At 43.2% G+C, this 27,177-nt stretch overlaps 1 protein-coding gene and 1 pseudogene across 5 annotated transcripts; both read right to left on the bottom strand.

Annotated features, from left to right (window-relative positions):
• Nucleotides 1–1,119: 1,119 nt before the first annotated feature.
• Nucleotides 1,120–26,950, bottom strand: LOC115573356 (ADAMTS-like protein 2). 5 transcript variants are annotated; one of them, XM_030404105.1, is made up of 10 exons: nt 24,086–26,950; nt 23,556–23,898; nt 23,037–23,137; nt 8,450–8,576; nt 7,853–8,066; nt 4,258–4,413; nt 3,944–4,114; nt 3,658–3,834; nt 2,287–2,440; nt 1,120–2,068 (listed from the first exon to the last, which is right to left on the bottom strand). In XM_030404105.1, the coding sequence occupies exons 2-10, from the start codon at nt 23,729–23,731 to the stop codon at nt 1,920–1,922; spliced, it is 1,425 nt and encodes a 474-aa protein (XP_030259965.1). In that variant the 5' UTR covers nt 23,732–23,898; nt 24,086–26,950; the 3' UTR covers nt 1,120–1,919. The 5 variants fall into 5 exon arrangements, with proteins under 5 accessions (XP_030259965.1, XP_030259963.1, XP_030259962.1 ...); XM_030404103.1 differs by having other exon boundaries at nt 1,120–2,065; nt 2,268–2,440; nt 23,556–23,872; XM_030404102.1 differs by having other exon boundaries at nt 23,556–23,872.
• LOC115573355 (general transcription factor II-I repeat domain-containing protein 2-like) lies at nt 17,295–20,589 on the bottom strand (annotated as a pseudogene).
• Nucleotides 26,951–27,177: the final 227 nt, after the last annotated feature.

The following is a 27,177-nucleotide window of genomic DNA, read 5'->3' as shown; positions in this document are numbered from 1 at the left end:
CTGGTTCTGATTTATTTTTTGCTTTTGGCATTTTGTTGCTGTTTGCTCTGTACTACGGTATCAGTGTCTACATGGCCCTGCAGTTTCTTTTATGGGCCCTTTTAACGCGTTGATGAATCTGACGTAGGGTTTTCTTAAGGAACCTCTTAAGAACAACTTAAGAAAGAATCTAAGAAGATTCTTCAGAAGATATTGGTGAATGAGCCCCAATGTCCTTCTGATGGTATAATGTTTTCTGTAATTAAGGCACCCAGTTTGGTGTTTTATTACATAATGCACCAACTTATTACATTTTCTTGGTAAAAAAAAGTGCAACGCCTGCATTTTGTAATAACTGACCCAATATGTAATAACTTATTACATTATGCGTCAAAGTTTATTACAAAATGTGGCAGATTATTACGAAATACGGCATTATTACATAATGAAGTGAAAATGTATTACATTATTACATAATGCGGCGTTATTACATAATGCGGCGCTACACGACACACAGGAATTTCATCTTTGTGTGTCCATGAAACAAATAGAGAATTAATTTATCCAAAAGACTATATGAGAGCAGGAACAAGCAGCTGATCTCGCATCTCCTCTGCTGGATTATTTATAGGTTGAGCCAGAATTCTGACTTTAAAGATTCAAGAAAAAAAAAATGGAATTTGTATTTTTTTGTAGCCCTAATCCTCTTCCTCAGTCGAGTCACTCAGCAGTTTTCTATCAAGAAATAACTCAAGTGCATATTGATTTATATTTTCATATTGAGAATGGTTCTCTGCAAAGTGACTTTAATTAATTTTTCTAAAAAATATTCTTATTGGATATATATGTACCTCTATTAATAGGATACACCTAAATAGTCACTGGTGCAGCCAACACACACTAAAGTCACATAATTAGTTAAGTGTAGTCAAGGGGATGTAGAATAAATAGGCCTGACCCTGGTTTGTAAAGCTTATGGTTTTGTCAGTATTGTTGCATCAAAACTTAGAAACGTTCCAAGCTAGTCTGTAAAATGGTAAAGAAGGAGAAGGTGGAACACAGTACCAACCTGACAGGGCTGAATATGTATGCAAACAATGATTCTCTCTTTCATATTCATTAAAAAAAAAATTACTGTAATTTAATGTTGTGAGACAATAAAGTGGGAACATTTAATTGACGTTGTATCCTGACCTTCTCATCCCACTTGGGGAAAGTCTACACAGAATATACTGGACAGTATGTTGAATCCAGAATGTTAAAGCAAAATCTCCTCATTTCATACATCAGAGACTGTTTACAGGTGTTTGGGAGTGATACTGCATGTGTGAAATAAGTGTCTCCAGAGGGACCTGACCAAGTGATGTCACTTCCAGTCAGCACAGGTTTGGGCTGAAGACTACAGGTGCGACACTGAAGTGGAAAGAAGTAAGCTTACTTGACCTCTATAACCTGCTCCTCCTCTCTGCTGCATGCTACATTAGCCACTAATAGCATCACACACTCAACTCTCAGAACAAACTGTCAGCAGTTGAATTGCATTGTGGGTAATGTAGGAGCCATGTTTTGATAAGGAAGGAGAATGCATTGAATGAAACATGATATCTCTGGTTGTGCGTTGACTGTACCTCATAAGTGTCAGTCATAGCAGTGACTGTTCATTTAAACAGTTTAAGGATCTGACACAAAAATACTATTGTGATTCACTGTTATATTTTCAAAACAAGGGAACAAATTGAAAAGGATCGAGGGGCGACAGGGACCACAGGCTGACCTTTGACATCAGTGATAGGAGAAAGACTTACAAGGTTAAATTCAATGTCGCGAGACCTTACATTGCTAGCAGCAGGTTTTTGTTCAGCACCAATATGAATGTAATGTGACCATTGGTACCAGTGGTTTATGTTAAGGTGTTGAGGTGAGAGGTTACAGTTCAGACATCAGGATCTTGGTGCCTTACAGGACTGGCAGCAGGCCTTTCTGTAGTACCAGTGGGAACACAGCTTCACCTTCAGGACCAAGGCACAGTTGGCTGTTGGTTTGTCTTGACAGGAGTCGTCTACTGCTAATGATGCTGCCGGGGCTGCTGCTGGACAAACAGAGACAAGCCAAAATCAGTCTGAAATGTAATTAAAAAGGAAAAGTTATAAATGTGTCATTAACATCATTAAGGCACTGTAAGTAAACCCTTTCTCACAGTGCCGCATTTATGAGATCATTTATGGCCCGTTGATGGGTGAATGATGATAGTGTGCTGAAAGACTGCATCACCTACAGTAAATACGCACACTGCATAAGCTTTTGTACCTGGGGCCTCTGTCGGACAGCTCTGGATCTGACAGCTCTGTCGAGCTTCTGGTTTGAGGGTAGAGTCACAGCTGTGGCCCCTGGTTACCAGCTCCTCACCCTGATAACACTTCACCTCTCGAACCTGGATGCCACTCCCACAGGTCTTGCTGCACTGAGGGCGCATGAGGGGACAAGAGAAAAATCATTTTTCTGCATGTTACTGATGATCACAGCAACAGACACATAGTTCAAATGAAAAATAAGATTTCATAAGAATAGTATGGATACCACACACAGAATATGTCTGAAGGTGCTGGAATTTATACAACTAGTCCACCCTGATTTCAGAATGTTATGAATGTATACCAACTAGCTGATGAATCAGTGGTCAGTAGGTCACAATTTCCCAAATCAAAGACTCAATTTGATTTGATTTAAATCTTGGTTTTTTTTTTAAGCCCTGACGGCTCTGCCTTTGTTAGACTCACACACCTGGATCAGTAAAGATAAACAGATCATTGGTGTAATGTCCTGACAGCTGTCTTCTTTAAAAAACATAGGAGTAGTTTAAAACAACAGCTTGACTTTCTCCTGGTGGCTTTTTACAGGTTGGGGTTCAACCAGTTCAAATAGTATTCAGCAAAAATAAAGTTCAACGGATAACACCAGCCTTCAGTGATTCAACAATAAACATCACAAGATGTTACAAAGATCCATTTCTCATATCGGTCCAGAGTGAATCCTCTTCACAAACAAATCAGTAAAGGATTTCTGCAAAAGACAAAAAACCCAACTTCTGAGATATTGTCAGAGTTTCCTCTGGTACCAGTCAGCTGATCGTCATCATCACACTGGAAAAGTATCTGGAGCTGCAGCTGCAGGCTAATGCTAAGGCCAAGTTTTTTTTTTTCCCATTATTTGCCTTTATACACCTTCCAAATAGAAAGGGTGGTGAAATAAATTCTGGGAGAATCGTTGATTCTGATTTTGATCTTGATAATCAAAATTGAGTTAATTTCGATCAAGACCAGATCAGTTTTGGATATAATGACGGCTCCTTCTTTAACCTTCTTTACCTTCTCTAACTTTCATTCATGCCTCAGGTAGTAACACCTGGATGTTAACAAAAGATATCAGGTGTATTCAAGCTGCTGGTGTCTGTGAGTGAGTACAGTTTGATGGAGATCTGAGATCTGGTGAGATTAAATTCTGTTTTATCAGATATGGCTGGTAGAGTGGTAAAGGGCTTTCCTGTTATATTGGATTACACTTGATTTAATTTAAGGAGACTGTTGGGCCCTGGCGGAGATATGCACTATACTGAGTGCCATTCTAGTTTCTTTACAGAATTGAAATTTTGCCAGCCCTAGTTGGCAGGCAGGCAGGTACCTGAGACCAGGATGTGGTGAACCATTTGGAGCAGGGTCTCTTGAAGCAGGATGAGCTAATCTCTGGTTTGTTGGTTTGGTCACAGCTGCTGTCAGGAAACTCCTTGAAAACACCAGTGTCCAGCCCAGCACACACCACCTGACGCTGACGCACCCCGCGCCCACATGTAGCATTACACTGACAAACACACAGACAGAGACTATGAGCACAGTGTTTATCTGTGTGGGTTGAGTCAACCACAGACCTGTAGTGTATCACACTTACTGACTTCTTATTTAGTGTTTACCTGTTGCCATTCTTGTTCGACCCAATGGGGGGCACAATCTCTGTCACCACAGGGATAGATGGCCAGTGGGCGCAGTGATTGGTCACACTGCTCCTCTGACATCACTATTCCACTTGAGGACCGACACATGACTGCACGCACCATCCTTCCCTCTCCACACACTCCTGAGCACTGGCACATACACACATATTTTTAACTGACAATCATCTCCATAAAGTCAGCACTACTGAGAAGAGTTAGAATGTTTGGTCCTGTGTGTGCTGTTGTGCTGAACACGTGTGTGTGTGTGTGTGTGTGTCTGTGTTCCAACTCACAGGTCCCCAGTCAGAAGCTGTCCATCGTCTATCACAGGGCGGGCCTTCACATTCCTGACTTTCTATTGGCTGAGACGACATGTTACATAGTCTCATTTCCATGGAGCAACGAACCTCCCGAGAACGAACACCCCGAGAGCCACAACGTGCTGAACACTAACACACACAGTGACACACAAACACACACATACAGTCATTGGATTTTTCCTAGCTCAGTTGTTCTCATTAATATTGACAAAGGATTCAAAAGTTAATGGTTATAATCAGCATGGCACCAACTTATTCACAGCCATGTTCATTATATTAACAGAGGAGCATGAAGCTGCACATGGAGAATATGTGATCGAGTCAGAGATGACTACGACTGCTCATGTGTTCCTTTCGTGATTCAATGTTTATTGTTGTCATGCCCTTCAGTCTGAAAGCTGTTTCTATCAGAGTTCAACTTCACACCCTTGGTTACCAATTTAGTCTTCATTTCAACCACAACCAGCCACAATGAGGCTCTGGAGAACTTCGGTATTGCTCCTTAAAGTTAAGAGAATGCAGCTTAATGCCTCCTAGCGGCTTCCTTCTCTGTCAAGTCCACCATATGGGAGGCCTTATTATTTACTTATAAGTAAATAATAAGTCCTACCATATGGGACGAAAGTCCCACTTTTCATGCAGTGTTATAGGACTTCCAAACACTTGTGACGGCTCTGCTTTTACTCAGCATGTCAGCCCAGCGTGGCAGGGATTCACCTTTCTCATGACAGCAGAGCTAACTGCTTGAAGGTTTGGACAACAAATGAGGACACGTTTGTCTTGAGTTGTGGGCAAAGGAGCAGGTATAAATTAGAGATGCACCGATCGATCGGCAACCGATCGCAATCGGCCGATAATGCCCCTATCGGTTTTGATCGGAGTTCTCAAAATAGATCACGTCAGGCAGATCAGATGACGTTTAAGTATAAAGACAGTGCATTAACTGCATGCAGGGAGGGAATTTCATGGCCGCCGTTGCCCCGCACTTTGGCCTTGATGCCCCGTGAAAAAAGACTCATCGTACGGCCACAGTGGCCTCTGTGCCCCTGGCCCGGTCAGCGTAGCGAGCTTGCCTTTAATTACAGCCACCTGAGTGCACAGCAGTCACTCACAGTAACTTCAGTGAGTCCGCGGTTCGCGCAGGTGGAGTCTCATCATCACGATGATCTCACGTGAAAGTCCTCTCAAACAGCAGCGTCTCAAAACAGAAGAACGACAAGTTTACAGCACAGCAAGCGAGCGCAGCCGGTTTTGACATGATACGTAACTGACTTATGTGGTTGGAATCAGTCCGGTAAAGTTGGAAATATATTCACAGATTCGAACTTCCCGGATCAATAACTCATAAGTGAAACCTTGTTAAAACACAAACGACGGCTCTTTCCTACCGTAGTAAAGTAGACAACGAGCTACAACCGTATGTTAATCAAAACGAGCGTCTGGACATTAACTCTGGTCTGTATGGTCAGCCAGCTGTGAGACGAGGGCGCAGGGACCGTCTACAAAGTGCAACACCGAAAAGAGAAACTACAAAAAATTCAATAACTTCACTATTATTCAGAGTGTAGTGTCACCAAAATCACTCCACACATCAGTGGTCTCCTGCTGGTTATTCTACAATTTTTTGTTTGGAAAAAATGTGCTTTGCCATAATTTTGGGGAATTTATATTGGGAGAAATATTCAATAACACTAAAAACCACCTCACCCTAACCCTATACTTAACAAAAACTACTTTCTAATGTAACTTTAATTTTTGGTTGGATTTTGGTATTGAAAAATGTTTTAATACACAATCCATGTCTTATTATAAATTAAGATAGATAGATAGATAGATAGATAGATAGATAGATAGATAGATAGATAGATAGATAGAATTACTTTAATGATCCCAGACTGGGAAATTATTTTGTTACAGCAGTAGTGGGTCAGCAAATAAAACAATAAAACAATAAAACAATAAAACAATAAAACACCTCACCCTGACCCTATACCTAACAAAAACTACTTTCTAATGTAACTTTAATTTTTGGTTGGATTTTGGTATTGAAAAATGTTTTAATACACAATCCATGTCTTATTATAAATTAAGATAGATAGATAGATAGATAGATAGATAGATAGATAGAATTACTTTAATGATCCCAGACTGGGAAATTATTTTGTTACAGCAGTAGTGGGTCAGCAAATAAAACACTTTGTACATAACATAAATAGAATCCAATATATACATAGTGTATATGTACAGTGCACAGAGTGCTATAAAAAATAAACAATAATAATATATACAACAAAACAAAATATGCAAAATATACTATAACAATAATAATATATACAACAAAACAGGAGAGAGACCAGAGTTCTCTGTCAGGCAGAGGTGAGAGAGTTGTTGTATAAAGTGATGGATTGTGGCAGGAAAGATTTCCTGTATCTGTTGCTACGACAGCGAAGCTGAAGCAGCCTTCCGGAGAAGGTGCTCTGCTGTCTGACCAGTGTGAGTAGGAGAGGTTATGTTATGTTATGTTATGTTATGGTATCAGTCTGAAAGGTAAATCAACACATTTTACTCAGTGGCCTTTGTGCCCTGTCATGTGGCCTTGGTGCCCCTGAAAAAAAAAGTGAAGGCCAAATGGACTTGCCCCTAAAATGACAAAATTCCCACCCTGACTGCATGCATTCCCACTAGTAAGCTAAAGTTGCTCTATGTAAGCTGAGTCCAAGTTGTCTCTAAGAGAGTCTCTAGAGTGTGAAATATTGCACATTGCCTCAGCCTGCAATAAAACGGTGGTCAATTCATGATACTTTCTTATCTCCTAATTTTTATACTTAATAATACAATGTCAATGTTGTGTAAGAAGAATCATTAATTAAATATATGAAAGTTACACAAGACAACAATATAGAGGAATTTATGGATTTGACGCTGTGATCTGTGATCGGCAATATTGGGATCGGCAGATACTGCTTTTGGTGATCGGTGATCGGCCCCAAAAATCCTGATCGGTGCATCTCTAGTATAAATACATACGGCACACCTTGCCGCGCTTAACGTGATAATGGGAACACAAAACAGTCGCACAGTTTTTCACCTGGTGCAGTCAAAAGTAAGGCTGAATAGCCCCATTAGGGAGGGGCAGAGAAATTAATGACTGTATGGTTGCTCGAGTAATTATTGTACTTTTTTCAGTATAAGATCTTGGACTTTAAATTCCTATCTTGTTTTGGCAAAAAAAAATATTTTTATTTTATCCACTGTAAATGTTTCTGTTAATGAGGACTGCTCACTGAAGCACTTCTATGTGTGATTATATGGCGAATGTTTTGATACAACACTGAAACCTTTGAAGCTTTTCATGGAGCCTCTGTTACCAGAACACACGCTGGCTGTTCTTGGTTCATGGGTTTATGTATTTTTACACCTTGACCAACATTTTTTCAGATTTAACAACATCAACATGCTATGAAAAAGTGAAAATGTTTTGTTACCATGAAAACAAGAGCCATCAATGCCAACAACAACCCTGCACATCCCACTATTAGACGCACAGCTCTGTGGCTTGCTGCATTACCTCTGACCACTGAGACACCTCCCACTGGGGTCCACAACTCTGGCCAAGGCATATCTTTCTGTTGGCTGGTTTGTGAAGGTCATGTGACAAACACAGTGAATCATAGACTGAGGAGTCAAGACCGGGGGACAGCATCTTCCAGCAGCGCACAGTTCGATACTGAACGCCCTCACCACAGGTTCGAGAGCACTCACTCCATCCACTGGTCTCCCATCTGAGGAGAGAGCGGAGACATGATGCAGTCAGTAAGGTCGTAAGTGAATTGTACAGAACAGTTTCAGGGATTTTTGGTGACAATCACAGTAAGAGATCTCGGTCCCTCTTCTGCCTATGCTTTGAATGTATTAATTTGTGCTGATAAAAAAAATAAAATAATGATAGATTACTAAAAATATTTTACACTGTGGCTGTATGACTCACCAACAGCATACAACAGGGCTTTAAAAAGAGCAGAAAAATTCATGCGATTTGACTGTGGATACCAATTATTCCTATCTTTCTGACATATAGTGATAAAAAACTCATCATCCTTTGCATTGAACTGAAGAATTCCAAATCAAGGCCTTTAGTGTAACAAACCACTCAGTCAGTCAGTACCTTGGAGGACATTCCTTTCCAGTGCAGAACTCATGTGTGGGCTCAGGTCTGGTCAGGGAGTCACAGTAACTGTCATCGACTTCAGTACCATCATACCGTACACACAGGGCATAGCTAGCAGTGATACCTGGAAATTGACACAGACAAATAATGTTAACAGGGAGTAGACATAGTGCAGACATTCATCAACAAGCAGTACAAAATGTGGACAGCTCTTTGTGTCTGGCAGAAGATAATGAAGGTAAATGGGGATTGCAGCAAATGAAAACAATGCAATCGACCAATGAGTGAAGACATAGAGTCTTTGTGGACGGTGCAGGTGAGGTAAGAAGATGTGGAGAGTGAGACATCATCTCCCCAGACCCCTGATAATACTTTGATCAGCTCAGGTTTGTGAAAAATTGAATTGTGGTCATGGGTGTAGTCTAGGTGTGTAGTCTCCATTACATGACCCTGCAAAGCCTACTGTAGGCCTCATGCAGATAGACAATGAAGCAAAGAAATTACAATAGGGAATGCCTATAGTGAGGGAAAATTAGCTTTATTCGTGATTAAAATATGACGATGAGGACCCCAATGATTGGCCTTCCTTTCCTTCTCAAACTACGTAGAAACTGCACCAGTGATCAGATTAGTCACTTATTCAAGTCACTGTGCTAGCTATTATTTTTGTCATTTTCCTTAGTAAAAAAATATATTTTTGCCTTCTTCTTGTGTCTCGGGGAGTGATGCCATACATGCGACAAGTCATGTTTTCAGCATGAGGACAACTCACGTATAACACCACACAGCAACACAAACACAAACAACAATGTAGGGAGGAGAGAGATACGCATTTTTTAGCTGGAGATAGGGATGTATTGATATGAAAATTTCACACCACGGTAATAGTGACCAAAATTATCACGGTTACTGGTATACCGGGGTATTTTTAAAATGTCTTCAAAATGTTGAAAAAACACTGATACACTGATGAATTGAAGCAGTTTCACCAAGATTTATATTCAAATAGATTTATTATATATCAAAATAGTCCAAATCCAAAACCTTAACAAAACATTGCAAAATCAACATTAAATAAGTATAAAAGAATGTATCAAAACTGTGCAAAATAAACCTTAAATACAGTAGAATGAGATGTACTGGCAGTAGCACTCAATTGGCCAGTCGACCCTCTCTGTGAAAAAAATTAAAGGAGGTGTCATTATTAATTATTACTGTCATTGTTACTTAATACTAAGGGTGCAACCAACAGATCATAAAACTCACAATTTAGATCATATCACTTTTGTGAGAAACAGGTAGGATAATTTTTCAGATCAAAACAAAAAGGATTATTGTTAAATTAATTATGAGCCCAACTCCTTGAGAGAGGCTGGACTCTCTTCTACTCTGGAGTGGCCCGCAGTGAGAGGCGGCGAGCTGGTGTGGGCTTGCTTATAGCTCCTCAGCTCAGCCGCCATGTGTTGGAGTTTACCCCGGTGAACGAGAGGGTCGTTTCCCTGCGCCTTCGGGTCGGGGATAGGTCTCTCACTGTTGTCTCAGCTTATGGGCCGAACAGCAGTGCAGAGTACCCAGCCTTCTTGGATTCCCTGAGAGGGGTACTGGAGAGTGCTCCAACTGAGGACTCCGTCGTTCTACTGGGGGACTTCAACGCTCACGTGGGCAGCGACAGTGTTACCTGGAGGGGTGTGATTGGGAGGAACGGCCTCCCCAATCTGAACCCGAGTGGTGTTTTGTTACTGGACTTCTGTGCTAGTCACAGTTTGTCTATAACGAACACCATGTTCAAGCATAAGGGTGTCCATACTGTATGTGCACGTGGCACCAGGACACCCTAGGCCGTATGTCTTGGACACTCGGTTGAAGAGAGGGGCTGAGCTGTCAACTGATCACCACCTGGTGGTGAATTGGATCCGCTGGCAGGGGAGAAAGCTGGACACAACGTATTGTGAGGGTCTGCTGGGAACGTCTGGTGGAACCCTCTGTCAGGGAGGTCTTTAACTCCCACCTCAGGGAGAGCTTTGACCAGATCCCGAGGGAAGCTGGGGACATTGAGTCCGAATGGACTATGTTCTCCACTTCCATTGTTGACGCGGCTGTCCGGAGCTGTGGCCGTAAGGTCTCCGGTGCCTGTCGTGGCAGCAATCCCCGAACCCGGTGGTGGACTCCGGAAGTAAGGGATGCTGTCAAGCTGAAGAAGGAGTCCTATCGGGCCTGGTTGGCCTGGGGGACTCCTGAGGCAGCTGACAGGTACCGGCAGGCCAAGTGTGCAGCAGCACGGGCAGTCGCAGAAGCAAAAACTCGGGTCTGGGAAAAGTTCGGGGAGGCCATGGAGGAGGACTACCGGTCGGCCTCGAAGAAATTCTGGCAAACCATCCAGCGCCTCAGGAGGGGGAAGCTGTCCTCCATCTACACTGTTTACAGTGGAGATGGGGAGCTGTTAACCTTGATTAGGGACATTGTCGGGCGGTGGAATACTTTGAGGATCTCCTCAATCCCACTGACACACCTTCCATAGAGGAAGCAGAGGCTGGGGACTTAGAGGTTGACCCATTCATCACCCAAGCTGAAGTCACTGAGGTAGTCAAGAAGCTCCTCAGTGGCAAAGCACCGGGGTTGGATGAGATCCGCCCTGAGTACCTCAAGTCTCTGGATGTTGTGGGGCTGTCTTGGTTGACACGTCTCTGCAGCATCACGTGGCAGTTGGGGACAGTGCCTCTGGACTGGCAAACCAGGGTGGTGGTCCCCCTATTCAAAAAGGGGGACTGGAGGGTGTGTTCCAATTATCAGGGGATCACACTCCTCAGCCTCCCTGGGAAAGTCTATTCCAGGGTATTGGAGAGTCGACCGATAGTCAAACCTCGATTCAGGAGGAACAATGCGGTTTTCTTCCGGGCCGCGGAACACTGGATCAGTTCTATACCCTCCACAGGGTGCTCAAGGGTTCATGGGAGTTTGCCCAACCAGTCCACATGTGTTTTGTGGACTGTGGGAGGTGCTCCAGGAGTACGGGGTCGGAGGCCCTCTGCTAAGGGCTGTACAGTCCCTGTACGACCGCAGAAGCTTGGTTCGCATTGCCGGCAGCAAGTCAAACATGTTCCCGGTGCATGTTGGACTCCGGCAGGGCGGCCCTTTGTCACCGGGTTCTGTTCATTATTTTTATGGACAGAATTTCTAGGCGCAGCCAGGGGCCGGAGAGGGTCTGGTTCGGGAGCCACTGGATTTCATATCTGCTTTTCGCGGATTATGTGGTCTTGTTGGCTCCTTCGAGCCAGGACCTCCAGCATGTCCTGGGGCGGTTTGCAGCCGAGCGTGAAGCAGCTGGGATGAGAATCAGCACCTCAAAGTCCGAGGCCATGGTTCTCGACCAGAAAAAGGTGACTTGCTCCCTCCGGGTTGAGGGAGAGTTCCTGCCTCAAATGGAGGAGTTTAAGTATCTTGGGGTCTTGTTCACGAGTGAGGGAAGGATGGAGTGTGAGATTGACAGGTGGATCGGTGCAGCGGCTGCAGTAATGCTGAGTGTCCGGGGAAAGGGAAGTCTGGGTGTCAGACCCGGCCCCGGATAAGCGGACGAAAATGGATGGATAAATATATATATATATATATATATATATATATATATATATATATATATATATATATATATATATATATATATATATATATATATATATATATATATATATATATATAGCCTCTCTGTCTGCTTGCTTGTCTGTTGTCAATGGACTCGGTCAAATGGTTGCTGAGCCACAGGAAGACGCTGCTCCAGTGATGGGAGCTGAGATGAAAGTAAATGATCTCAGTCAGTTTGTGTTCACTAACTCAGTCCACCCAGTACGTGTTTGTCTCAAATCCTCCTCACTGCAGCTCTGCATCAATATTTGGGGAATTATTAGGTCAACTTTAAAAAGTGAAATCTACAATTAATAAGCAGTTCAGATAACATGCCAAATCACAGACTCTCTAATAAATACACATACATCATGCACCCGAGCTTAGGGTTAACTTACCTTGCATTCGCTTAACAGTTGAGGGTGATGGTCGCGCAAATGAGCAATAAGTAAATTGGATGTGTTGCCGTCCCTCGCAACAACTTTCTTCTTGCAGCTCCTGCTGATAGGGCTGCCATCCTCGACCAGCTGTCCCTGAGCATTCTTATAATAACCAAAATACACCCAGACTGCAGATTTGGTTTCTTTGAAGGCGGAAAAATACCTTGAGAGCCGCAACTATCACGTCCTCCACCCGCCATGTTTTCTTCACTACATAACAAGCACACATTGCACGCTGCGCCTGCGTAGGGAGACTTAGAAAGTATCTTGCGAGCTTGTGCCACAATGGCCTCAAACAAAGAGATGGCCTCTGGGAGAAATCAAAAGCCTAACTACTAGGGCCTTATTGACATGAGGAGTTGCAGAACAAAGGAACAGGGCCAAAGCCCAAAAGGTGTGATAAACTGTAACTCAAGGTAAGACCCGCCCCCAAAACTTTCACCCGATTCATATTGGCTGTGAGGAGGTCAGGAGATCCCAAATCACGTTGCATTCCCCGGGAGCTTATGTTGTGAATAGACTCCGGTTTCATGCAACCGCTACCGTAAGGGTGTAACTTCAGATACGTTTTTCATTTTGCTTGAGCTAAGCATCAGTTCCCTCCTCGCTGGACGAGACAGAGACTGATTTTGTTTTACTTTCGTTTTTGTTCAAATATTCCTCATTATTGTTTGGGATCGTGGAGGAACACTGCACAATCCAGTCGTTCCTCACCGCCTGCAGAAGGAAGAGATCATCTTCAGAAGGAGATGGCACCCCTGAGGTCCAGTCCTTAATCAGATCGATTCACAGTGTGATCGCTGCCTGCCTTCGTCAGCTTTTAGGATGCCAAGGCTGACCCTACGCTCGCGTCAAAATGAGTTGGAGTTCCGAGTCAGACTGGACACGCTAGTCGCAACGAGCGACCCAAGTAAGAGGCTTTTGTTTGGGCAGAAATAGATAGTATATAGCGTGTTTTTCTTTGTTGTGCTTTCTTTTGTTGTGAAAGGACCGCCGAGTCCTATTTATGGTTGACTGTACTGTAGACTAACTGTGTTATTACGCTTGTTAGGAGCTTATTCAGGCTTTTCCAGCCTGTACAATCTTGCCGCCGTGTGTGACCACAGTACGTCGTATTCCGGCTTGATCAGCGGACCACTGGTTGAGAGAGAAATGACCACTGTGCACCACATGGTTGTTGTGTTATCCTTTGTTGTCTGCTAAGTGTCCGCTTAGCGTCTTTCCATTAACTAACACACACACACACACATTTACATACACAGCATACACACGTAGTCTTATGAGCGAGCTGTTATAGTATGAACTTATAGTTAATAACACCGCTATAACATAAGACACGTGTGTCTAATGATATTCACTTCATTGACTTCAGAGGCAGACTCCTCTCAGTAGTACGATTAGTCTTTTTGGAACTGTGGGTATTATCCCTCTAAATTCACCTCGCGTGCAATCAAACTGCACACGAAACACAACACAACACAACCGCCATCTTTGTTCAAACATCTCCTTTCACACATTCACTGCTGCCATTTTTTAATTCCAGGAATATGATTCTGTTGCATCTGAATCATCACCTCGGGATCCGTGTTCTCACGTGACTTCACCAAGTCACGTTCAGCGTTTCCTGTAGTCTCTCCAACGAGATTTCCTGAGTCACGCCCACTAGTTGTAGTCTGGCGAACATGACTTCCCAAACTATGTTCAGCCAGCTTTGTAGTTCTCACAAAGGACTCTCTGCTCACAATATTGACAATTTGATTAATTCCAGGCTTGAGAATAAGTTTCAGGGTGGTGCCCCATGTTCATTAATGAATCATAGTTACCTACGTTTCTTTAATTAACTATTATAATTGTATTAATTAATAATAATATTTTAATTAATAATCAATAATCAATATAGATTCCCAACATTATCGACCGCGGCAGTAACCGTGGTATTTAAAACTTTAACGGCAACCTTCACCTTGGTTTACCGTGACACCGATAACCGTTACATCCCTAGCTAGAAATACAGTCATTATTTAGAGTTTGTGTCAGCTAAAGATGAGAATATTAAGGTTCGTACACTCTGTGCTGGTGACAAAGTACCATCAAGATTCATAAACAAAACGTCAAATTTGAAGAAACATTTGGAGTCGCAGCACAGCACAGTTAAGTTTACAGGGCAAGGGAGCTGGGGGATTTGTAACCAGGCAGTTATAACGTTAGTTTGTGTTCAGGGCGCTCTGAAGTGGTTGAATTGGTTTAGAGAAATAACTTGCTCATGCTTCAGAAAGACAGCATGGTTATGATGATTACCTGAATGATTACCTGGTAACTCTGTCTACCGCGATGTGAGGAATATTGTTTGTTACTGGGGTTACTAAAGTGATTGGCATGAGGCACTTGTCATTGTAATTTAGTCGTACTGATTAGAAATAGAACAGTCAGGGCTTATGTTGTTGTTGTTATTTTGAATGCCCTGTCTTGGTTATATGGCTTCCTCTGTTACCATGGTTACAAGCCTGCTCGTGCACGGCAGTGTGGGGAGGGGGAGGCAGTGTGGGGAGGGGCTTTAAGGCAGGGCTGCAGTGCAGCAGAGAGGAAGAGGGAGGGACCTGGGAGCTGTGCTCATTCAAATTTTCTGGCCAAGTCCACTATTTTCTCAAAACTCCACACTGTAGCCTCAAAAGGTACACTGTGTAATATGTTGCCATTAAAGCACTAAAAATGTTCAAATATAGATACACTTAAGTGGATACATACACTGATCAGGCATAATGTGTTGGTCCCCCTTTTGCTGCCAAAAGAGCCCTGGCCTGTCAAGGCATGGGCCCCACTAGACCCCTGAGATGTGCTGTGGTATCTGGCACCAAGATGTTTGCAGCAGATCCTTTGAGTCCTGTAAGTTGCGAGGTGGGGCCTCCATGGATCGGACTTGTTTGTCCACCACATCCGACAAATGCTCGATTGGATTGAGATCTGGCGAATTTGGAGGCCAAGTCGACACATCAAGCTTGTTGTTGTGCTTCTCAAACCATCCTGAAGCATTTTTGCATTGTGGCACGGTGCATTATCCTGCTGAAAGAGGCCACTGCCATCAGGGAATACCGTTTTCATGAAAGGGTGTACAGGGTCTGCAACAATGCTTAGGTAGGTGGTACGTGTCAAAGTAACATCCACATGGATGGCAGGACCCAAGGTTTCCCAGCATAGCATTGCCCAAAGTATCACACTGTCTCCGCCGGCTTGTCTTCTTCCCATAGTGCATCCTGGTACCATGTGTTCCCCAGGTAAGTGACGCACACAAACCCGGCCATCCACATAATGTAAAAGAAAACATGATTCATCGGATCAGGCCACCTTCTTCCATTGCTCCGTGGTCCAGTTCTGATGCTCACGTGCCCGTTGTTGGTGCTTTTGGCAGTGGACAGGGGTCAGCATGGGTACCCTGTGTCGGGCCCCGCATTACACGAGGCCCAGTTAAAGGAGAACTTCGGTCGATTTCAACATGCAGCTTTATCGCTCAAGCTACCCTTGACTAGCCAGTACCGAAAACGCGAACACTTTTGGTCCACCTCTTACAGAGCTCCTTGAACGGGGAGTTAGCAGTGACAGCTAACAGCATGGGATCAGAACTTTACACTGTGTTTTAAGCGTCTTAACATGCTCCAAATCTCACCCCAAAAGGTATGCAACATCAGCAGACACCTAAGAACACAGCACTGTAGCGTTTATGACTCACAATGAATAAAAAAGTGGTTAAAACAGTGTGTTTGTGCAAGCAGCTACATACCGTTTGTTGACATCTGTGTCGTAGACCAAACTAGTCGATCCGTCGAGCGTGCGCTTACTCCCTCACTGGCAGCGACGGAAACTTGAATTTTGCAGACAGAAACGTATTCCAGCATTTTCGTTTTTCTGTTCATAACGTACATGTTCATGTTACAGCCTGTCATGAGCCATTAGCCTTACAATAGCCTGTTATGAGTCTATTCGCTCTGCACCGAGAGCTAGCTTGTTTGCTCATGCTAACGGTTCTTGCAGGGAGCAGAGCTGGCTTACTTTCATATATAAAAATTACGTCCTTCTAATTTTCCTTCGGGTGGCGGTCGGGCATCGGTAACAATTTATAGCGGGTCGGCTCAGATGCGAAATGTAATTTGTGCTACTGTAGGAAAACGGGTCGGATGCAGCTTTAAGTATGGCGGGTTTTCAAAATAAGACCTGTGCAGGACTCTGCTGTGTGGTACCGACGTAAATGGTCAAACAAATTAGTTGTGTTACCTCTTGTTGTGCCAACAGATGCAAGGCACTGTTGACACAGAACACATGTTTGGTCAATATCATCCTTCTTGTAGCCGAAATAATTCCAGATAACTGACGTTGCTTTTCTTTTTGGCACCAAGTCTTTGTTTTTCACGATTTTCTGTTGTTCGTTGCTCATTTTTCAATGTTGTTACCAGCAACTCACACCATGTGCATGGGGCATGGTCTGCTTCAGCACACTGATTAAGAACTAATGTGATTGGTGGATCGCCAATTGCCAAAGTGTCTGCATGCAGAGTCTGCATGCACAGTGTGTGTCAGGTATCCTTGAAGTTAGATGAGTTCATTTGCGTTCTACATCGCAGGCTCTGTGATGTGACTATTGCACACACGTACATCGTGATGGCGATGCCGAAACGATATATCGTGCAGCCCTAGTGTGATATGCTCTTGCCTCAAGGAATGTGTGTGCCTGTGAGCGTGTGTGACGTGGTGCCAGGTTATAGAAGATGGTTAGTTGCATGCAGAGACCCTGAGTCTGTGTGGAGCATAATTCGACTAAAGTCGAATTAGCCGTCTAGGAAAGCAAACTACCAATAACTTGAGTGAGGTGACTTGAGGTCACAATAACACTAAGACAATGAACAAACACATAAATTGAACACATTACATCAACCAGAGTTGTGTGTCCTGTGCTTAGCCATGCTATGCTTTGCTATCTAAGCCCAGTTCAACGTTACCAGTCTTTGAAGAGAAGGTGCTGGTGGTTGCAGGAGAATGTTGGGGCTCCAATGTTAAATAAAGCTGTTCTTGCTGTGCAAGGTTTGATGAAAGTTGGCAGAGGAGGAAACTGGTCGCTCCTTTCCTTTGCAAGGATAGCAGCTTGGTGCTAACCTGCTTGGTGTTCCTCAGATCCTCAGATTGGCAGGACCTTGTGTCGCTGCAGTGAGGAGAAGTTCTTTGGGCCTGCTGCCAATACAGCTTGTAGCTCTCCACAGCTTGTTGGGCCCAGAAGAAGAGATCTTGAGAGCAGACATCCCCGTGTGGGAGGTGGAGAGGAGCCCTTGAAGATCCGAAGTTGAAGGAGTAGAGGACGTTGGGTGAGAGAGAGAGAACAATATATGCTCTGGGGTTTTGACCATCTGATCAGCAGGGGGTCTGTCACCCTGACCAATAGTAGCTCAAACCTGAATTTTGCAGGTAGGTGTTAAGAATGAACTGAACTCAGTGTCCCAGAATTCCCCAGAGTCCATTTTGAAATCCACAATGAATGACTTTATCTGTGGGTCCCAACACCTGACTGGTCTGCTGCTCTGCAGCCCCATATGCAACGAACTGTGATGCACTGTGTATTCTGACACCTCTCAATCAGAACCAGCATTACATTCTTCAGCAATTTGAGTAACAGTAGTTCGTCTGTTGGATCGGACCACACAGGCCAACCTTCACTCCTCCCCTGCATCAATGAGCCTTGGCTACCCATGACCTGTCGCTGGTTCACCACTGTTCCTTCCTTGGACCACTTTTGATAGATACCGACACCTGCAGACTGGGAACAACCCCACAAGAGCTGCGGTTCTGGAGATTATCTGACCCAGTCGTCTAGCCATCACAATTTGGCCCTTGTCAGACTCGCTCAAATCCTTATGCTTGTCCATTTTTCCTGCTTCTAACACAGGGGTGTCAAACTCAATCGCACAGGGGGCCAAAACTCAAAGCACACATTAGGTCGCGGGCCGAACAGGATAAACATTTATTGAACAGACTAATACCAAACGTTTTTTGAACATTAATATGAATCAAAACAGACAGGATACAATATCATTCCAAAATAAATAAACTTAAACTTAAAATATTTTGCTCCTCATAAAAATATCTCCTGTCAAAATTATACAAATTCAAAATATGAACATGCTGGAAAGAAATCTGAAAATATAAATAAAAATGGTGCTTTTAAGTAAAAGTTAAAATTATAACAAAACATTCCATTTTCTTTGCTCTTATGCCAGTTTGTCAGAGCTTGATGCTTTGGCATCTTTCCTTGGCAACAAGTTCGTTTATGTTTGGGGTTAGGTTCTGTGTTGTGGAGATTCTCAGGATGGACTGCAGGTGTTCATCAGTGAGACCACTCGTGTGTGATGTTTTGTTAGTTTTCATCACAGAGAACAACTGCTCACACAGATATGTGCTGCGAACATACAAAGGGTTCAAGCCATATGTTGACAGAGCTGGGGCACTGCTTCAGGAATGAAGCAAATTAACTGTGCGGGCCCCACAGTGTTGTACTTTTCCTTTAGTGTCCCGTTACACTGCAGCTCTATCAGCTCCATCTGCATCTGTACAGGTGCAGTTTGGCAAATGGGTTGCGAAGCAGCTCAAAATCACTTTTCTGTGCTTCAAAGTCACCAAAGCACGGTGCTCAGTGCGAAGTGCACTCAGTTGATCAGTAAAGTGGGCATTTGGGAACACCGTGGCGCTAACTTGGTTCAACATTACTTGGCAACAGGGAAAGTAAGACAAGTTGCATTGGTGCATTTGTGTCTCCCATAAGTGCAGCTTCACTTGGAATGCCTTCACTGCATCGCACATATCAGTGATTATGCGCACCCGTCCCTGGAGCTGAAGGTTTAAGACGCTGAGATGTGTAATTATGTCAGCCAGAAACACCAACTCATATTTCCACTTTTCATCCCGTAGAACTGTGAGGTCTTTTCTTTTACTGTCCATGAACTGACAAATTTCCTTGCCTAATTAAGTCTAATGAGAACTTTTCCCCGACTTAGCCACGGCACCTCCGTATGATAAGGCAGGTCGCCAAACTCTGAATCTAATTCCCGCAGAGACGCAAAAGACTGAAATTGGTGGCGATGATTAAGTTTACGGTTTGCATTACAGTGTTCATCACGTGATCCATTTTTAGGACTTTACCGCACAGCGCTTCTTGGTGTATGATGCAGCGATATGCTGTCAACTCACCAGCACAGTTTTCGCATCCTTCCCACTAGTCCACTTTTTTCAGCGCACATCGCCGGTGTGCCATCTGTTCTAAGTCCAACAAGTTTGTCCCAAGGCAGTTTCATGTCGCTTACACTTTGACATACATTTTCAAAGATGTCTTTTCCTTTCGTTGTCCCATGCATCGATTTAATGTCTAATATTTCGTCTGTAACGCACAAACTGGAGTCCACTCCACAGATGAAGATGGCCAGCTGTGCAGTGTCAGTCGTGTCAGTACTTTCACCCACAGCAAGGGAGTATGCAACAAAGTCTTTCCCTCATTCAATCAACTGTGTTTTCAAATCAATGGCCATCTCATAAACCCGATCAGCAACCGTATTTCTGCAAATGCTTGTTTTTTATCTGGACACATGACGTTGCACACATTCATCATACAGCTCTTCAGAAACTCTCCCTCAGTAAACGGCGGGGCTGATTTGGCAATCTCCTCCGCCACAATAAAACGTGCTTTCACAGCAGCTTCACTTTGTGGTTTCGCTTTGGTGAAAAACGTCTGCCGTGATGTCAGATTACTCTTCAACTCCTCTACCTTCTGTAGCTTCTGCTCTGCATCCAGTTTTTTTAACTTGCCCTGATGTTTTGTCTCGTAATGCCGTCTTAGAATATACTCCTTAATTACAGCCACATTACCTCCGCAAATGAGACACACGGGTTTACCGGCAATGTCAGTAAACATATACTCATTCTCCCACCAGTTTTGAAAGGATCTGTTTTCAGAATCAACTTTTCTCTTGGCCATTGTTAAGGGCTAGCTTGGATTTGAAATTTGGGTTGTATACATTAACAGACGTTTGATTTTACATAGTGTAGTGTAAAATAACCATAGTAAGTAGATAGTGGTCAGTATAAAATAACCACAGTTAGTAAATAGTGACTAATGGTAACTGATAATGTTTTAATGATAAAAGTAAGAAACAAAGGGTAACAAGTGTGAAAGAGTTGCTGAAACATACTACTGGGCACCAGCTGACTGAAAAGTGCATCTACTGTTTAAAGCTGCTATAGTCAGATGATGTCAAGTGTGAAAATGTAACCACAAATCTAAGGATAACATCATATAACCAAATATGTAACACTTTCATTATGTTTAAAAATGCAGTGCCAAGAGTGGTCAGATATAATGGGATATATCAAGGAGGGGAGTGAATTATCAAAAACCTGAAGGCCTCAAGGCCAGAGTTTCTAAGAGCCGGTGATAGCGGCAACGAGCACGCCCCAATGTAAAAAAACAAAGCGAGGCGAGGTGCAACTGGTCGACATGCAGTTCTGCACGTACGCCAATCTCCGCGCAAGCGCAGAAGGTAATACAGGGTTTTTCCACTAGAGGTACGGGGATTTTCCATAAGAAATATGGTATTTTTCCATCGAGAAATAACAGTGTCAGCAGAAATTAAGCAGAATAATGATTGGTTGAGGCCATGTTGTCCGAACGGACACACCCACTTTTCTGTGTTTAAAAGAGGATGTTCGGGGCTTTGAACCTCGGGTCAGTTTGGTTTTTTCATGGATTTTGTCTGTGTCTGAGCTCTTTCGCTGCATTATGGGATTTGTAATTTGTGTGTTATCGGTGCTTCATATCACGGGGCCATTAAAAAAAGATATATAAAATGATCTTGCCGTATATAATTGTACGCCAGGCCGCATATGGCCCGCGGGCCGTGAGCTTGACACAAATGTTTCATCACATTAACTTTGAGGACAACATTTTCACTTACTGCCCAATATATCTTTTCCGTGAGGGTCGCGGAGATGTTTTATCCCCCCCTTTTTTCAGGGGGGGTTACTGGGGCCAAATCCAGTTACTGTGGGCGAAGGACAGGGTACACCCTGAATGAGTCGCCACCATTGCAGGACCCTTACTGATGGCAAAGGCTGCCACACAGGTGCCAACTGCACATCAGGATATATCCCACCCAGATATTCAGTGTTATTCACTTAACCTGTCAGTGGTCATAATATTATGCCTGATCGATGTATATCTTAGGTGGCTAGAATACGTCTTGTTGTTGGTACAATTTAGCAGTACAATGCTCTGTTTCTCCACACAGATGGTCATCTACTGCAGATAACACACTGAACACAGATAGTACCTCATAGAAACCGCACATCAAGTACTGCTTTCCCTTTGTCTTTTCTGTTTGGTTCACTTTTGCTTCTACTACACAACATCTCAGAGCATTGCACTTTTACTTCCACTACATTTAACTGAGAGCTTTGGTTAGTAGTTAAATGTTACATACAAAACATGTCAAATATGATGTTCTGTTATAAAGAAACTTACCTGACAGTTTATACAAGAACAAATAAAATGATTAGTCAATTAAAGAAAATTAAATGGAAACTTTTGATTATCATTGAAGTAAATTTTCATGTAAAAACATTTCATCGTTCCAGTTTCAAAACTGTGAATATTTGCTGCTTTTATATTATTTGCTTCCCGATAAGCGAAGTCTGCATTTTAACTCGAATTTACTGACATTATCCCCTGGATCGATCGCACCGGAGCCCTTGTTGGAGCAGCACAACGGTTAGATATGGATATTTTTAATATAATAACTGGTGAGCCTGTTGAAAGATAGAAAAATGTTCATTACCACTTGCTGCCATGCATGTAATCCATCTAATCATCGTTCAAGATTTCGCTCTTCTGATGAGCCTCCTGAATTTGCACCCAAAATGCTGTCAAAACTTTCATTCATAATTCCCAACGCAGCCTCCATAATTCTCGACCGGGAAAAAGGCAGAAAAAGGCGTGGAAAACACAAAAAACCTTAAGAAAAAACAAAAAATGACCGCAATTCACAGAGATGCCGATTCGCACGGGACTAATATTATCACATGACCTCTGTGTTTGGCAAAATATGGTAGGTAATTTGCGGTGAAATTTTTACAAATTATGGACATGGCAGATTCGCACGGGATTAAGATCACAGACGACCTCCGCAATTATTACAAATTACTGGAGGTCCCCAGGTTATACTAGTCCCGTGCGAATAGGGCTTATGACAGTAAACAGTCAAAGGGGGCATTTGTCTGGATTGAGTACTTTTACTTTGAATACTTCAAGTAGATTTAATTGACAATGTTTAGAGACTTTTAGTCAGGTGACATGGAATAATATTAATGCAGCCGTGCCAGCCATTCACACACTTGTATCTTCTATATCCATGGTAGAACAACATTCACAAGTTGTTTTACGAAAAGCAACATAATAAATTTGGGTGTTATCATGTTAATGTAATGCATGTTGTGTATGTGTTTACCTGTTGTACAGGTAGAGCTACATGGAGCATATGCAGAAACCTTCCAGCGATACATGTCTGCCAGACTAATATCTGGGTCCAGACCCACGTCAAAGTCGTTGCTAGAGACAGACAGAAACAGAGACAGACAGGTACACTTTTCAAACCTGACATTTTCCAAATCATTTAATAAAAAGACCCTGAAAGTAACAATATACAATATACTGACAGAAGAAAATTAATGTCATTAAGTTATGTTAAAAGACCTGCAGGCAAACCTGAACACGGTGACTTAAAGTGTTCAGATACAAGATCACAGGGCTGATCTCAATTAGAAATATCTAATATAATAATGAATATATAATATACGTGTAGTGCTGCTTATTATAAGCTGTACGCAGATAGTGAATGATGACGAATAGGACTATAGTAGTGTAATAAAATGAGCACAGAATGGAGCATGTGAACATTAGTTGGCATAAATGTTTGGTGAATTACATCTGACAGTGTGACAGTGATCTTCAAGCTGTTCCTTCTTACCTTTCTGTGTTGGCTGCCTGTACTGCAGATACCTCTTGTAGCTGTACCAAGATAGCAGTGTGTGTGCCTGTTTGTGTATCTGTGTGTGCAACAGAATGAGTTTCAGCAACTGTGAGCACGTCTAAGCGCATTTCTAACTGTGGGTCAGTGTCTAGTTCTGTGTGTGAGGCAGACATCTTTACATGTGTTTCTGCCGGTGAATGTGGATCAGTTAGTGTGTGTTTAACAGAGTGTGTGTTTAACTGTGTCTGGTTGTGATGCAAGTCCTCCAGTAGCAGATAGGGGACGTCCTCCGGTAGCTCTGCAGAATGAACATGCTGACTACCTGTGATTGGATGTAGTTCTGGCATTATGGGATACATAACAGTGAAAAAGACTGTAGCAAAATAAAAAAAATATTGAGAGTAAGCAAAATACATCATAATGTATATTATATTTTTTTTCTGTTTGAGTGTAATTGTTATGGTCTCTTCACACAGCGGTCAGAGGTCAAGGTACAGCTACTGAACAATACATACAATCATCTCTACCTGGAAAAGAGAGCAGTAGAGAGTTGTCTTCATCAGTGGAAGGATCGTCAATCGAGTTGGAGGAACTTCCTAAAAAAACAGAAAAACAATTAGAGCAAAAACAGAATACTGTAAGATAGAGTAGTTAAGATAGTAGTAGTTCCAAAGAGAGGAACAGAGCACTGGATGGTCTGAAGGAACAGGTAAACTCCCTCACTGAGTCTGAGCCACTGAGGACTGACCAACACACAGTAGTGCGCACCTCCCAGAACACCCAGCAGGATGATCCCCTCTCTCAATGAGAGCAGCCAGAGTCCAGCAGCCACACCACACACTCTGATGGTCCCATTAGATCAGATAGTACCACTGCAAAAGCAGATATCATGCTACTGATTGACTCAAATGGAGATTTATTGATGAGAAAAGGCTTTTCCCCAGGCAGAAAGTGGCAAAACTTTGGTGTCCAAACACAAAGGCAGCCATCAACCATCCACCAACCACCTGACATCCAGCCCCCGAGACACCTTCCACTCCAAAGCCCTCCAAACTCAAGAAAAGAAAAGAGTACCCTATGTCCGATGGTATTGAGGCTAACTGCCCCATCTCAGACACAGTCTGACCAGTCTCACAGCAACACTGCTCTCCAAACACCAAACACAATGACAGTAGAGCAAATTATAACACAATGTAAAGAAACCTATCTGGAACATTGGAAAGACGAAACTAAAAGCAAAAGTAGATTAGAATGTTATCTAGCCCTAAAAAGAGATTATGAATTAGCAGAATATCTTTCTACTGTAAGAGAAAGAAGGCAGAGACAGATCCTGACCAGGTACATGCTCAGTGACCACAAACTGACAATCTAAACAGGAAAACACAAACAATCATGGCAGCCAAAAGAAAACAGAACATGTGGTCACTGTTCGACAGGTGAGGGATAAGACAGAGATGCACTTTCTCCTACAATGTGAAAAATTCAACAAAACAAGAAAGATTTATTTTAACAAATTCAGCTCAATAATCTCAGATTTCAAAGAGCTGAATGATCAATCAAAACTAAAAATACTCCTGGGAGAAGGAGACAGGGCATATTTTACTGCCAAATACATATCAACATGCCACAACCTAAGGGACAGTGAGTGACCGGCGCACGCACGCACACACAAACACACACACACACACACACGGGATATACTGTATATAAATTCTATGTAAAATGTAAATTAATGTAAATCAATCTTGATGTTGTCTTAGTGTTTGTGTTAAGTTGTCGATAATGTCCGAATGTTTGGACAGGATGCTTTGGCAATATCGTTGTTTTTTCAAACTTTCATGCCAATAAAGCCCCATCGAATTGAATTGAGTGAGAGAGAGAGAAAGAGAGAGACAAAGGCGGAAAGACAGACTGACTTTTAACCACCTTTATCAAAACATGTCTATGTATTCATCGCAGCACTATACAAACACACACAAAATAAAATAAAAACCCCCGCTACAGACCCTTCTCATAAACAAATGACCAGTTCAGTCCCTCTCAAGCTACAAACAGCCCCGTCTACAAACCACACCTTCTAAAACACATCAGGGTCATTAACAAAAGCAGAATTCTTAAACTCAGCAGACGTGGGTCCAACAGCCCTAAACCCTGCAACCCATTACGCCTCATGAGCCAGTAGCCAGTTTAGCCTGGCCAAACAGAAAATTAATTAGCAGATCTCTGTGCTTGGTCCGAGCTGAATACCTGAGCCACAGTGTGTAAAGTCCCTCAGAGAACACCACTCCCATCTTCCCACAGAGAGTTGAGAGTAGAGACAGTAAAGTGAGCAAACAGTGACATTCAACAAACACATGATGTACTGACTCAGGCATGTTACAGAACACACAGCTCTCGCCCACGTTACCATCCACTTTAGACCGAAACACATTTGTTGCTAGGGCCCCATGTAACACCCTCCACTGCAGATCCCTTCATCTCTTAGTTGGAGGTCGCTTATACAGCACCCTCCACCTTAACCCTGCCATTGACTGTCTGTCAAGGTAGCGCTGCCACTGATGCTCCCTGATGTCTTTCAATACAGCAAAGTTCCTAACATTCACTAATGCTGCATCAAAAACACCCCAGGCTCGGAGAGGCAAAGGACATCAGCTTTCCTTCTTCCCGCCAACATTCCAGACCTGCCGCCAACCACAGCACTGGAAAAAGTGGAGGCTCCTCCCCCCTCATCTGACTGAAGGAGTCCAGCGCTGATGGAGACAGCAAGCCAAGCACCTGCCCTCTCAGCCTCTCGAGAAGTCTCAGAGATAACCTGACTCCTCTGACAGCTGCTGCAATGAATTCCAGTCCAGCCTGTCTGTCTGTCTCAGGTGGCTCATTGTCACAATTCCTGCCCTCACGAAGCAGCTCCCTAGGGTCCCAGAGTAGGTGTCACAAAGTTGGATGAAAGGATTGTTGAAGATGGGCTCCTCCCATACCCACAGTCCTGGCCCCACTCCCCCTTCTCAAACATGCCTTAGCATCCACCAGCTCTTTAGGACCAAACCGTAGAACAGCTGCAGCCCCATGATGTCCACAGCCCCTGGATTCAAAAGGAAGAGCTGTCGGTCCAGCCCAGTACCATAGCCCCTTGCAGATATTTTTTTCTTCATATTAATTTGCCAAAGACAGTTACATTTACTATGTTACTTTAGTTTGGTTCTGTAGCATTGCTTTGTTATCATTTATCTTTATTAAGTTGAGTGAGGGACCTGTGTTGTTATCAAACTGTCCATTCAACACACCCTCGATAAACGCAGCTGGCTTATCCATTCACACTACTTCCATTCACACTGCCGTTTGAATGCGGGGATCCTGCGCCAATTCCCCGCCTCCGTCTCAGTGTGAATCTCTCGGAGGCGCCGAGGGGTGAAATTTTGCTCTGGCACTGAACCGCTTCTGGAGGTAGTATCAGGGCCAGTACCAAACCAGTGTGAATGGAGGTCCCTCACTCATCTTAATAAAGAGAAATCTTCCAAAAAGCAACGTTACATGACCAAACCAAAGTAGTAACTGTCTTTGGCAACTTATGAGGAAAAAAATACTGCAGATATATGTGGAGAAGCCTCTGTCCTCCTGC

The sequence above is a fragment of the Sparus aurata genome, chromosome 21 (genome assembly GCF_900880675.1).
Source record: "Sparus aurata chromosome 21, fSpaAur1.1, whole genome shotgun sequence".
NCBI classification, from domain to species: domain Eukaryota; kingdom Metazoa; phylum Chordata; class Actinopteri; order Spariformes; family Sparidae; genus Sparus; species Sparus aurata.
The sequence above is the reverse complement of the archived record's forward strand: the minus strand, read 5'-3'. Positions and strand labels throughout refer to the sequence as shown.